Raw genomic sequence first — 14,784 nt, forward strand, 5'->3', positions numbered from 1 at the left:
GAGGGAGGCGTGGGAACGTTCAGACCCGTCCCCCTTCCCTGCTGCTCACTGGTGGCGGGCCCCACGTTTTCTTGTGCCGGGAGTTGTGAGGCCACAGCAGCACCAGAGACGTAAGAAGCTGCTGTCCCTCTCCCCATCCCTCTGCTCCCCAACACACAGAGGACGGAGGGAGGGAGAGAGTACGACGCATCTCCCCACAGGGCAGATCAGTGGAGCCAGGAGCCACGTCAGCGACGAGGAAAGACAGAGCTTTGGATTAGACCTACGTTTGTAAAGTTTAGCACTAGACTGAGCTTTTTAATACCAGAAAGCTCTGAGATCTTCCCAGAGTTATTAAGGATTGGGTTTTAGAGACATAACAGAGAATTAGAAGGAAAAAAAGCACATGCTCTGTTTTTAACCCTCTGGAACATGTTCAGTCTGATCACTAAGCCGGTTACACACAAAGCTAGCCAAGGGCTACCATCCTCAGTACACTGCGAGCTCCTAGGAATCAATAAGAAAAACAGGAACAGCCAAGGTGGGAAAATGGGCAAAGATATTACAAATAATTCAAGGAAGAAAGACGAATGGGCCAGCGACCACATGAAGAGCTGTTCCACCTCACTAATAACTTTCAAAATGAAGATTAAAACAAGGATGAAATATTACTTGTGACCTCCCAGATGGGCAAACTGTAAAAGGCTGACGGCATCAGAGCTCCCTCTTACGAAGGGAGTTTGGGCAGTGTCTGTAAAGTTTAGAATCTGTAGCACGGGGGTAGGAATATCATTTTAGAGACGGTGCCCTGAGGCTCAGAGAGATCCAGGCATTTGTTCAGAGCCACACAGGGGGTGACTGGAGGGCAGGGCTGGAACCCTGGTCTCTGGATGGGTGCCTTTGGCCCTTTATCTCTGGCCAGCTGGTCCTCTCCCTGTGGCCTTGTGAACAGCCTGGCCCCAGGTCCCTGAATGGGGAGCCCAGGCCTGCTCTACCCATCGCTGCACCTGCTCTGGGGCTGAGGACGGCTGGGGCCTTGTGTTCCAAATGACACGTGTCCTATCGTCACCCCTTCCCCACCATAGATGAGGCTCCCCCTCAGTCCTGCTCAGCAAGGGGCAGAAGGTAGAGGTGGGAACCCAAGGCTTGGGATCAGACAAAGCTGCTCTCACGTCCCAGCTCACACCTGACTCCCTGGGACAGTTATGTACCCTCAATTTGCTCACATGTAAGATGGACACAATCGCCCACTCAGTGGAAAGCTTGTTCCTTCCACAAAGACTTGTGGAGGGCCTACTATGTGCCAGCCACCGCTCTCAGCACTGAGGAGCCTTCAGTGAACAAGACAGTCCTCCCCTCAGGGAATATGCACTCTCAAGGAAAGAGAGATCATTGGAGAGAATGACAGGGAGTAAATGAAAGTTAGCAGTGATGGGAGGAGGGCCTGGGCCGCCAAGAAAGGCCTCGCTGAGACGTACAGGAAAAGGAGGCACCAAGATCCAGGAACTGGAAGGAGCTTGGCACGGAAGAGGGTGAGGTGAGGCCAGAGTGCAGTGACCAAGGGACAGGAGTAGGCGAGGAGATCAGAAGGGTGGATGGGACCAGACCCGGGTGTGTGGGCTCAGAAGGAGTCTGGACGGTGCTGGGTTTTCCTGGAAGCGAGATGGGTACAGGCCGAGGAGTGTCCGCCTTGAAAGCTCCCTCTGGTGCTGAGGGGAATGGACTGTAGGGGCAGGAGTGGGAGCCAGGAGCCCGGGGCCGAGGCCTGTGGGCAGCCAGGTGGTCTGCACGAGGCTGGTGGCTGTGAGGAGCAGGGAGGGAGGACAGACAAGCTTTGCTGGTGGGTAATTATGAGAGTTAAAAGGTAAATAGCGTAGTCGGTGGTGTAGCACGTAGTTGGTGCTTCGCAGATCTGTTACTCGCCCTCAGCTCTAAAGAGACCTAAATGGAGAATCCCATGACCATGTCTACCCCATAGCCTCCTCCATAAACGCCCCAATCGCTCCGCTTCTCCCGCCATCGGTTGTGGTCCTGCCTCCTCGACCTGCTGCTGCTGTTGACTTTCACAGGCTGTGGGGACGAGGTGCCTGTTCTGGGTTCCCTGCTTGTTTTTAAGTAGCCTTGCCATTCAGCTACGCTCCCTGCATCTGCTGCACACCCGCCTCCAAGCTGGGGGCGAACGCGAGGCCCTGGTGGCTCCCTAAGTCACTCAAAGCTGAGAATAAGTGGTGTCACAGTGACATCTCTCCAGGCCAGGACCCCAGACCAAATGCCCAGCCCCAGGAAATGGGGGGATGGGAGGCAGCGCCGGGCAGGCAGAAGCCCAGGTCACACACAGTCTGGTTTGAATCCCAGCTCTGCCACCTTGACCCTAGAAGGCCCTTTGACTTCTCTGAGCCTCAGCACCTCATCTGCAAAATAGGAATGGTGCTCTCCAAGGGTCCCCTGGAGGGTAAAGGGAGGTAGTAACTTGCAGAGCACCTGGTTGTGTGCCCAGCTCATCTGCCAAGTACTCACCAATGGGAGCCGACCTTATCCTGTGCTCTGCCCCGGTTTAGCTCACCAATTCCTGGCACAGTGAAAGAGGTCCCTGGCTTCAGAGCCCCACCCTGGCTTCCAACTGACTCTACAAGGGCTATGGGAACCTGGGCAAGTGACGTCACCTATGTGGGCCTACTTTCCTCTTCTGTAAAATGGGTCCAATCTCCTAAGGTTGCAGGTAATGCCCACCAAGTGCCTGGCACACAGTAGGTGCTCAATAAATGGTATGATGCCGGTAGGAGGAGCTGAATGGAAGAAGGGAAGACAGGCATGGTGTGTGGTGGGGGCAGCAGGAACACAGGGAGGTGGGGGCTTCCACGATCCTGGCTCTACCTTGGAAACCTCTTGTGGCCCTGGGGTACTATCTCCACCGAACTGAAATCCAGGTGATCGGAGAGACCAGGGCTTGCATGGGCCTGGGAATTCTGCACCCACTGTCAGCGGGTCTCAGTTTCCTGATCTGCAAAATGGGAACCATAATCCTTCTGGCCCAGTTAAAACCAGGATTAAGGGCTGGAACCAAGATGAGCAGCTGCAGGCAGGGCTGCTGGTCTCTGTCAGCTCTGGCAGACCCTCTGAGGGACCAGGACTGCAAACGGGCAGAAGGAGGCTAACGCTGGCTGCGTGTCTGCACGTGCAGGACGCTGTGCTACCCAGGTCCTCGAGTTATATCATTTCTAACCCACCACAGCCCTACAAAGCTGGGGCTACACTTACCCCACCTTCATGGATGAGAAAACTGAGGCTCAGACAGGTGAAGTGATTGACCCAAGAACTCACAGCGAGGAGTCAGGTGGGATGCAAACCAGACACCAAGCTCCTAACTGCTGGGGGCCACGCCTCCCTGGTGACCTGCTGCCCCTCCCTGCTGACTCCTGCCTGGTGGCTCTCCAAAAGCAGAGAAGTGCCATTGAAAGCCATACATCTCTCAGGGCCCAAGGCCCACCAGAGATGAGCCCCAAGCTGTTTGCGGGGACAGACAGGAGGAGGAGTTATTCTCTGCAACATCAGCGGGCCATGGCGGGAGGAGAGAGGACCAACTCAGTCGTCTCCAGTCTGAAACCGTCTGCACTGCAGGATGGAGCCCTTAGACTCCCCAGACCTTTAATAAAGTCCGCTTTATGCACAAATGTCCTGAGTGCCTGTTTTCTTTTCCTTTCCTTTTTTTTGGGGGGGTGGGCAGGAGGCTCCTTGATGTGAGAGAATAAGATGATCCACAAACTGAAGCGATTCAGCCAAAGCCGCCCTGGGAGAATGTCAGCGCCTGACTGGGATGCTCAGCCCACAGGGAGGACTGAGCCCCCTCGGGGGGCCTTTCAAGCCCACTTCACCTGTCTCCAGTGGCAGGGCTCTCCAGCTGACACCGCTCCTACTCTAACTAAAACTCACGCTGTTGGCCTGCCTCCTCCGTCAGTCTGGGACCCCCAAGGACAGGGGCCGGCTGACGGCAGGAGTTGGACAGATGTGTGCTGACTGGGATGCAGCACGGGGCACCGTCAGGAAAGAGGGTGAGCAGAGAAGCGGCGCCGCATTTGAGAGTCCAGCAGTGTCCTCAGGAAGGGCGGGGCTGCTGTGTCAGGGCATCAACCCTAGTCAAGGGAGAATCGCTCATGGGAAGCGGGGTCCGCTCGAGGGATGGAGAATTGGGGCTCACACCCTTCTTATGAAACCTTCTTATAAACACTTTTTATAAGGTCAAAAAGCCAAAAAGCCTAGGCCATATGGCAGAAGAACCCCCTCGCTCCCCCAAAAAACCTCAAGGGATTTGACGACATGAACAGTGTCATAAATAACGATTTATATTCTCCAAAGGACAAAGTTAGCAGATGGGTTTCAGACTCAAGAACGAGATCTTCAACGTCCAAATCTACAGGGGATGGGGGGCGAGCCCGGTGGTGCAGCGGTTGGGTGCGCGTGCTCCACTTTGGCGGCCCGAGGGTTCACAGGTTCAGATCCGGGGCGCCCATGCTGTGTTAGGCCATGCTGTGGTGGCGTCCCATATAAGGTAGAGGAAGATGGGCACAGATGTTAGCCCAGGGCCAGTCTTCCTCAGCAAAAACAGGAGGATTGGCAGATGTTAGCTCAGGGCTGACCTTCCTCACACACACACAAAAAAAATCAACAGGGATGAATACGTAAATAATACAAGGAAGTCCTATACACTGACAAGAAAAATTCAGGACACTCAATTAAAAAGTGGGCAAAATAAAAATAAAATATAAGAAAAAAATGAAAAAAACTAAAAAGCAAAATAAAAATTTTAAAATAAGGGGAATAAAAATTGAATAAAAATAATTAAAATTAATTAAAAATTTTAAATAAAATAGCATTTAAAAACTAAATTAAATGATAAAAATTAAAAATAACTTAGAAAAATAAAACGGAACAACAAAATAAAAAATATAAAGTGAATTTAAATAAATTACATTAAAATTAATAAAAATAAATAAAATACATTTTAAGTTAAAATAAAAATAAGAAATTTAAAAATAAGTGAAATAAATTTTGAGTAAAATAAAAAATCGGTAATTTGTAACAACTTAAAAAATAAAGAAAGAAAAATAAAATAACACAACACGAGAGCAGGGTCTTGTGGGACGGATGCTGATGATGTGCTGTGAATTAAGGAGTCCGATGGACCCAAATGCCTGCCAGAATGGGAGGAGGGGAGGAGGAAGCAAGAGCATATCCCAAAGGCAGCGTCTGATGGGGTTTTCCAGCCTGCTGTGGGCAGAGGGTAGGACATCAGCTCCACCTCGGCCTCATCCACAAACAGCCATCGCATCGTTTATACATTTATCATGTGCGGACACCACACACACACACACACACACCCTTCCATCCTCACTGTACCCTCCGAGGGCTGCTCTCACAGAGGAGTGAACAGAGGCTTAGAGAGGGTGAGTCACTGGGCCACAGTCACACAGCACTCAGGACCACCCTATCCTCTGAATCCGGGCTTCTCAAAGTAACCTTTCGACGAGTTAGGTCTGCTGAGGACTTTCAAACAGAGGCAGGGGCATGTCTGACATCAGGCTGGAATGTTCTGGACACTAGAAAGAGCCAACCCCCATGACGCATGACCGTTCTCTCACGCATGACAGTCGCACCGACTGTCTCCCAGGTGGGTTACATGCATCGTCTCCATGATCTTCAGGACAAGCGTATGATGTAGATGCTCTGATGGTCCCATCGCACTGAGAGACGGCACTGAGATCCAGGAGGGAAATAGTTTCCCCCAAGTGTGGCAGTAGCCATGGCTGGGAGCTGAGCCCAGGCCTGTCACAGCCCAAACCCCACACTCCCGCCTGGCGCTGGACACTCTTCACAGTCGCTAACTGACCACTCCCTACGTGCTAGGAACTCGTTTCATGCCCCATTTTGCAAATTAGCCAACAGAGGCACAGAGGGGAGAGACCACCTGCCCGAGGTCACTCGGCTAGTGAGTGGCAGAGCTCACGGCCTTCGTGACAGCCTGCCGGCCTCCCACTGCTCGTCTGGGACTCGCTAGACACAGCTGTGCCCACTTGCCAACCCCACAGCAGTTTCTGGAAGGGCAGCCGTGACATTTCTTCTCTGTGTGTCTCCACCCCTGCGGATGTGGGCACTGTCGTCAGGCTTCAGGGAAAGTGAAGGCTTCTGGCGAAAGGGAGTGGTTTTCCCCTGTGGTCTGGGTCCCTCAGGCATGGGAATGCCTTTCTTTTGAGCTGGTGAAACAGAACCCCCACCCCCGACAGGGAAGTGGAGTCCCCACCACAGGCCACAGAGCCGGGACCCTGTGAATCACATGGCATCACTGAAAGAAATCATGCTAGGACAGGCAGTGGTGGCCCAGCCTGGCACAGCAGCACCGAGAGGACTCAGCTTCACCCACCAGCGATGGGGACCACACCATTCCCCGTGGGACCTGAAGGAAACCCCAAGGGGGGGGCCAAGGGCGTGTGTGTCCTGGCTGGTGCTCACCGTCACACAGGGCCAAGAAAGGAGGCTCTGGCCCGTGGAGCCCTGGGGGCACATTCCAACCTCTCCCCGTCCTGGCTGTGTGCTCTTGGCAAGTCGATTGCCCTCTCTGAGCTGGGAGGGCCTTCCCTGTGGAATAACAGGATCAAACCACCTCATAGGCTATTATGTGGATGCACTGGGAGAAGGTCCAGCATACACCCAAGCTTTGGGACCAAGTGTTTGGGTTTAAATCGTGGTTCTGCAAAACTAACTTTGCCAACCTACTAGACTGAAACATACAAATTGCTAATATTGGGCTGTTTTCAACCTACAAAAATGGGAATTTCACATACTTCAACTAATGCTCCTCTCTCTTAATTCAGTTTCCTCCTCTGTAAAATATAGATAAAAGCAGTCCCCTCACAGGTTGCTGTGAGGACTAAAAAAGGCTGGGAGGCAGCTGAGCTCAGTATTAGAGCTTGGGCTCTGGGACCAGGCAGGATATGAACCTTGGCTGTGTGACCTTGGACAAGTTACTTAACCTCTCTGCGCCTCAGTTTTCTCATCTGTGAAATAGGGATAATAATAGTACCCACCTCATAGGTTTATTAGAAGAATTTAATCAGTTCCTATGTATAAAGTACTTAGAACAGTGCCTGACATTGTTAAATAAAATAAAATAATACAGGTAATATCTGACATAGAGTAAATGCTCAACCACAAAACCCAATCAAAAAGAGACTTTTCTAAACCTTTGATGCCAGTGAAAATTAAGGATTTTTAAAAAAAGAAAGAAATATATATATATATGTGTGTGTGTGTGTGTTTAGGAACATATATTGTGTGGATACATAGGTGAGGAGTGTGCTCCTGGGTGTCCACCAAGCCCCGGGCCATTCTGTGTCCTGACAGTGTCCACAGCCCGAGGCCTCGAGGCCATGGTGGGTCTGTGTCCGTCCCAGGCCTCCGCCAGGTCCAGGTTGGAACCACACAGCCGAGCCACAGACCCTATGTGGCACTCAGGTAACTCCAGAGGCCCTTACAAGGCTCCCAACCCCGGGCTGGCCTCTGGTTGTGAAGAAAGCTCGACAGACAGCCTTCAAGCTGTGAGAGCCCTCTTGGTTGCCTCCTCTCGTCTGACATTTATCCCCGACCTGGGAGAAAGCAAAGCAGGCAGAGCATTCCCAAGTCACATGAGGAAACTGAGGCTGTGAGAGGCTCTAAACCAGACTTTCAGGCTCTGGAGCAGGCTGCTTTCTTCTACCTACCCAAAGCCGCCCTCACCCCATGATCTCCCCCGCACCCTCACCTCCACCCACCACAGGGGGACCTTGGGTGAGGTGCTTCCCTGCTTGAGGCTCCATTTTGACAAGTGTTGGTCTCAAGATCTAAATTGGCCTTTTCAGCCCTAACGTTCCATTATTCTATAACCCTTCTCCAGAACTCCAGAGAGAAAATGAACAGTGAACTGCTCTGCAAACTGTAAAGCACTGTGCAAACGAGAGAGGGCTTAATGGCGGCATTAGATGGGTTTTCTGGAGAAGTGCATAGTAGGCAGGATTTGCTCCTGTGGCTCTGGAATCAGGAAGACCTGGTCACACACACACATTTGCTCTGTGACCTTGGACAAGCCAGTCCCCCCTCTCTGGACCAGGCTTTCTCTTCTGTAAGGGGCGAGGGGGCCACCATATCCACCTGGCAGGGCTGGGGTGAGGATCAGTGTGAAAGACCAGGCCATGTCTGGTGCTCACTGGCTGCTCAGGGGTGTCTGACACAGGAGGATATATTTAGGGCCCCGATGGATCATTCTACCTTCCAGGGGCTGAAATCCATACGCCTCTGGAAGGACGTGGCCACCAGATTCAGGGCCATTAGGAAAAACACACATGAACTAAGGACCTGCGAAATGTGTCGGGGGCAGCTGCTTCTGACTGAGGCAATTTGGTGTCACATTTGAGCTCTAGAGCCAGACTCCCGGGATTCATATGCTTATTGCTTTGTGACGCACTGGACCTTAGTCTCCACATCTATAATATAGGGACCCTCCTAGAGCCCGCCTCTTAGAGATGTCGTGAGGACTGCATTGGGCTCAGCTGATACAGTGGCCTCCACACTTCTTTGACAATGGTAAAAATTACATTTTTATAGCAGTACACACAGAGTACACAGATCACACACACAGTCATTCACACACTCTCACACATAGCCCACCCATGTGCACGCATGCTCACCCACTGGTACACACATACATATGTAACCCAAAACACATTTCTCATAATAATTAATCTTAACACTTGCAATGCACTCTGATATTTCCTAAAAAGGAGGTTGGCAAACTATAGCCCATGGGCCAAATCTGGCCTACAGTCTGTTTGTACATGGCCTGTGAGCTAAGAATGGTTTAATATTTTAAAAGGGTTGTTAAAAAAATACAACAAAAACAAAGATGAGCATGTGACAGATCATGTGTGGCCCTCAAAGCCTAAAATATTTACTATCTGGCCCTTTACAAAAAAAGTTTGCCGACCTCACTCTATTTTATTCTATTCTTTACTGTTTGGTTCTATTCCATTCCATTCCGTCCATTTCATTCAAAAACGCTGGCTGCACTTACTAAATTTACTTCCCTGATCTGCTGATAGGTGGAAAACCTCAGTTTGAAAAACTTTGAATTAATTCAAGCTTCAGTTTGTTCACTAGACGGAAGGATGGAAAGATGGAAGGATGGATGAATAAACAGTGGACCAATAGACAGAAAAGACAGGCGAACAAAATGAGTAAGGTCACCGTATCCAAGCGACACTTCAGCCAAGAAACGCCCCCTCCTTGAGCCTCAGATTCCTTTGCTGTGACTAGGAGCACCACCAACCTGCTTCTCAGGGCTGCGCTGGGGGCACCGGGTCCTGTCCCTGTCAATCTGTCAGGCTCCGTGCCTGGCATCTCAAGGAGACCCTGGGCACTCTGACGGCAGGGATGGTGGAGTGCATCTCTGCTATCCTCATCAACACCTAGTCCAGGACCTGGTCCAGAGGAGGGGCTCAATAAATATTTCTTCGTGATGATGGTGACAGGCCAGCGGCATCCGAGGCCCTCCATGACTGGACTCTGGCCCTGTGTGCAATCGGACCTCCCCTTCCTCTGGCCACACAGCTCCCCGGACCCTTCCTACCTGACCAGACCCTCTCTTCCCCTCCCTCCCCTACCCTGCTGCCACCTCTGCCTGGCAAAATCCTGAATGCTACCCCTCTGATGAGGCTCCTCTCAGATGCCTCCACCTTGCAGCCTTTGGCAATTCACTAACAGGATTCATTTCTATTTCTGTGCCCAGTCTTTGAAGCCTCCAGAACTCTGGGTCCACACCCCAGCTCAGCTGTCGGGAGCTCCTGGGCAGGTCATTGCCCCTTTCTGAGCCTCATTTCCCTCATCTGGGAAATGGGTGTAACACAAGGCAGTGTCCTAGTGAGGATTCACAACCCATACGCAGAGCTGCTGGCACAGGGCGGGCCCTCACTAAGTGGCCTCAAGGGCTTCCTTTGGTGGCTGGATTGGGGCTGGGAGGTTTCCATCTATGGGAGAGGGAGGTGGTTTCCCCCCAGGGGTGAGGGCCATGTGAGGTGAAAACAGCATCCCCTTTGAGCCGGAGCCTGGCTCCAGAACTGGCTGCAGAGGGAGAGGGCGGGCGGGTAGAGCTCAGTTTATTGAGCACCGACTGTATGCCAACTATTCTGCTTCCCTTCTCTCAAGTGGCCCCTACTTTATGAGGAAAGCCGCGCCCAGAGGGGCAGAAACACTTGCCCAGAGTAGCATTCTACTGAGGCACAGAGCACCTCCCTGAGCCCTCTGCAGGCAGTTATCGCCCCCTATCCTGCCCTTTCCGAGTCCGTTTTGCATTTCTCCCTGGTGTCACCTGGACACCAGTGTTTAAGAGGGCACACCTTGTTCTCTGCCCAGCCACAGCCCCAACCTGGAGACAAGAAACCTGGGTCCTCCCCCATCTCTGCCACTGCCAGCAGCTCTGGGCACCTGCTTGCCGGGTCTCGGTTTCCCTGTCTATGCATGGGAACGGTCCCACCTTCCCGGCCATCCACACAGGGCTTTGCAGTTACAGAGAATTATTATATTCACTCCACGTAACAGGCCTCCGCAGTGGGTGCTGCCACGGTCCTCTGACAGATAAAGAAAAAGAGGCTCAGAGAGGGGAGAAGGGCAGAGGTGAGATTCAACCCACGAGGGACCCCCCGCCCCCCAGTCCAGGGAGCATCACGCTCTGCCGTCAAATGGGAGGCAGAAGTGGCTGAATCCTTATGAAGCTCCTACTGTATGCCTTCGGCACCTTCCCTCTGGGACTGTGGGGGACCTTCCCAACCACCAAAGAGGTAGCTACACCTGTTCCCATTTCACAGATGTGGACCATGGATGGGAGAAGGCACGCAACCTGTCCCAGGCCACACATCTACGCAGGAGAGGGCTCAGGATTTGAACCCAGGGCTATGTGAATTCCTGAGCTCTGCCCTCTGCCCCTTGCTGCCTCAGGTCTAGAAGGATCTAGAAGCACCATGCAAGTGTGGGGGACTCTCGCCTCCACCAAGCCCCCTCCCCAGGAGGCCTTGGATGTTGGGGAAAGTCAGTCATGGCCTGTCTTCTCCTCGATGCCTACATGAGGCTCCGTATCGGGGTGGGGGGCACAGACCCCTCACTCTGCCCGACTGTCCCATTGCCAGGACACCCCAGCACATTTCAAGAGAAATGTCCCCATCTGGTTCTGACTCGTTTACCCTTAGTTAATTAAAATGTAGTTTTGTAAGAGACACTTGAGATCCAAGAACCTTTCTCAAGCCTATTCTTTCATTCTTTCTTGTCTTAGAAACAGAAAAATTGGGTTTCATCAAGCAACAGCGACGCCGGTGCTGAGGAAGCGCGGGTCTGCGGGAGCCAGGCCCTGAGGGTAACGGCTCAGACCGGGAGGCCGCTGGCCCAGCGAGTCGGGCAGGGAGGGCAGGGAGGGGGCACCCCTCCACACCAGCAGCTCCTCACCTCAGCACCCCAAGGTTCCCAACACAGGCCTGGCACAGGGGCTGCCCTGCGACACTTGTTGAATGAACAAGTGAAAGGAAAGAAAGGAAGGAAGGAAGAAAGGGAGGGAGGGAGGGAGGGAGGAGGAAGAAAGAAGCACTGTAATACCCGGGTACCTTCAGGACACATTCTGCGAAAGTTAGACCAGAACGTCAAAGCTGGTAAGACACTCAAGGATCTTGTGTGGAATTCTCCAAGCAGCTGTCTTATGAAAAATGGTCTCTGGTGTGTAATTACTTTGGGAAAAGTCCTGCTGTCTATTCCCAGCCTCTTCACCATGAAAGCTCTGATAAGTCCTGCAGTCAAGAAATCTGCTAAACCCAGCATATCTCAAACCTATTTGGTCAGGACTCCTATGACCACCTTGCAGAATACGCTACAGGAAGAGTTTCTCTACTCCCCGCCCCCACTCCAGTGCCAATGGGGAAACTGAGGCTGTGGGCAGGAGCGGGGGAGTCCACGTACCCAAGGCCACACAGTACAAAGGGGTCGGGGTGGGACTGAGATCCAAGGCTGTCTCCACCGCAACTGATAAATGGAGCCACAGGCCTCTCTCTGGGAAGACACAGGGCTGGGCGTGCGAGCGTCCCAGACTCAGGAGATCAACCACCAAACTGGGCAGTGTCAGGAGCAGCCGTGCTGAACTCCTCACTGAGCAACGGGGGGTGGGGGTGAGCTGGGGACAGGGGAGGGTTTGGAATTTTTCATTTCCTTTATTCTTTGTTTTAGAACTAAGAAGCACCTTAAAGATCTAAACCAGCTCCTCTTCAGATGGGGAAACTGAGGCTCCGAGAAGGGGAAACTGAGGCTCCGAGAAGGGAAGACCAACACAGCTCAGGAGACATCTTCTCAGCGTCCCATCAGATGGATTGGGATTCGAGCCTGCTTCGCTATGTGCAACCTTGGACAAATCAGTCTCCCTCTCTGAAGCAGTTTCCTCATCCAGAAAACAAGCATACCTCCTCCCTCTGCTAGGCTGTTACGAGCAGCCAAGGACACAATAGGCAGGAAGTGAGAATGACTAATGCAAGTGCCCACTAGGAGCCTGTGTACCCGGCTACTCACTTAAGATACACAGTAACTCATTCGTCTCCCCCACATCGGCCCTGTGAGCTGGATACTTAAGATTACCACTCCTATGTTAAAGAGGAGTCAATGAAGAGAAAGTTTTCATTTTTTGGTCTTTTTTAGAACTGAGAAAGACCTTAGAGATCTTCTAAAAGACTCTCAGATGGGTAAACCGAGGTTCAGAGAGGCAAAGTGGCTTCCCCAAGGTCACTCAGCTGATACCCGGGGAAGCCGGGATTTGAACCTAGGCAGGCTGACTCCAGAGCCCATATACTTAACCTCTATACCAGGGCCATTCACAGAGGAGTGTCCCCAAGAAGTCCCAAACTCCCCGTGCTGACTGAAGCCCACCCATCTCTCCACTCCCTGGGTCCCTCTGTGCAGTCTCACCGGGGTTGGAGCCCTTCTGGCCGTAGTCTCCCTGCCGCACCCAATCCCACCTCCCAGCTCTCCCATAGCCCCTCACTGCTTCCTGCTCCACTCCAGGAGGGACTGTGTCCATGTACGGCTTTTCTCTCTAATGGACTAGAAGCCCCCAGAGGGCAGACTCTTGTTCTCTTTCTTATGTAGCTTTGCTCAGACCTAACACTAGAACTGGAAAGACAGCGGACACTGGGTCTTCCATTCACCTGCTGGAGAACTTAGCCAAGTTACTTAACCTGTCTGAGCCTTGGCATGTGGCTTTAGAAAATGGGATGACCCCTATGTTAGGAAGATGTAGCAGGATTCCACGAGACAGCGCATGGAAAACCCTTGGCACAGTGGTGGGTATTCAACTGTTGATTCTCAAACAGGCATCCAGAGGCCGAATGGCTGCCCGGCTCAGGCAGGAGACTTACTCACCGGCTCACCCTCCTCGGCCCCGCCAGCTCTGCCGCCCCCGGCTCTGCAGGGACAGCCTCAAACCCACCTCCTGAGGACGTTCTGATTCTGGTAGTGAGGGGCGGTGACATAGGACGCCAAGGTGAGACTGCAAGGGTTCCCTGGCTTAGTGCCCCAGGTACGTTTATAGTTTGAACCTTGTTCATCTTCCCCGTGGCCAGAGGAGGCCAAGATGGAAAAACTGAGGCTCTGGGAGGGGCTGGACTTCTTCCAGGTCACCCCCAAAATAAATGGACTTGAACTCAGGTCTCAGGTCTCCCTGACCTCTGCAGCTCATGCCCTCCCCCGAGGGGGCCCCACCAAAGATCACCGACTTCTCTGAGGTGACACAGTGTGTCAGGGTCGGTGATCCTACTGGGGCATATGGACTCCCAGCCCAGAGCTCTTTGTCACCTCCTGGTTCAGCACCGATGCTTGGGATGGCTTCTAAGCTACTGACTCTGTCCCCTCATCCCTGTGCCCTCCAGCCGGCACCTGGGGCTTTCTGTCTTTGCACAGAGCCGCCCTGCTCCCCCGAGCAATGCTGCTACCATAGGGAGTGGGCTCAGTGAGAAAGCCCCGCCAGCCCCTTTCCTCCCTGGAGAGCTTCCCTGCTCTAGCTTGCTCAGTGGGTGCCCTGGGGCCTCAGTGTCCCCATCTGTAGAGTGGAACTGAGAGCTCTCGGGAGAAGTCAATGGCCCAGAGCGCCGGGCACCAGGCAGATGCCCCAGGGGCCCTTCCCCTTTCTGTCCCGCTGCGCCCGCCCAGCCACCCTGCCGGGCTGCCCCTCGTACCTTGCTTCTTCCTTCGGTTCAAGGGGAGCATGTCCACGGCGTGGGCGACGAGCAGCAACAGGCAGAGTGGCGCCCGCATCTGGGCAGCCTGGGGCGGGCGCCCGCGGGGGCCCCGGGGAGGCCCGACGGCCGGCGACCACCCGGCGGCGGCGCGGCGGGCGCGGGGGCTGCTCCGGGCGCGCCGGGCGCATCCGCGGGGCGCGGGCTCGGTCCCGCTGTCAGGGACCCTCCGTCCGCCCGGGGGCCGGCCGCCAGGTCGAGTGAGGGCGTCGGCGGAGCCGCGACACTGCCCCGGCGGGGAGGAGCCGGCGCGGCGGGGGCGGCGCGTTAACCCGCTGGGGGCCGGCGCGCGGTGGGGCGGGGGTCGCCCAGGCCAGGGGCCGGGAGGTCGGTCTGTCCCGCAGTCCGCGGTCTGGCGTCGTTCCGCCCCGGCACTGCCCTGCTCACACACCCACCGCCGGCCAGGCAGACACAGGTACAGAGCCCCCCCACCACCACAGGTGCGGACGCCCGGTGGCCCCCATCC

The 14,784-nt window shown here is 53.8% G+C and overlaps 1 protein-coding gene across 2 annotated transcripts in view; it reads right to left on the reverse strand.

Moving 5' to 3' along the window:
• The window catches only part of RSPO4 (R-spondin 4), a 40,400-nt gene extending 25,946 nt beyond the window's left edge, over nt 1-14,454 (reverse strand). For both annotated transcript variants that reach the window (XM_058563030.1, XM_058563031.1), the window contains exon 1: nt 14,259-14,454. In XM_058563030.1, the coding sequence (XP_058419013.1) occupies nt 14,259-14,337 (79 nt within the window). In that variant the 5' untranslated portion in view covers nt 14,338-14,454. The remainder of the gene's footprint in view (nt 1-14,258) is intronic.
• Between the last annotated feature and the right edge of the window lie 330 nt (nt 14,455-14,784).

Source organism: Diceros bicornis, chromosome 19 (assembly GCF_020826845.1).
Source record: "Diceros bicornis minor isolate mBicDic1 chromosome 19, mDicBic1.mat.cur, whole genome shotgun sequence".
Lineage (NCBI taxonomy): Eukaryota > Metazoa > Chordata > Mammalia > Perissodactyla > Rhinocerotidae > Diceros > Diceros bicornis.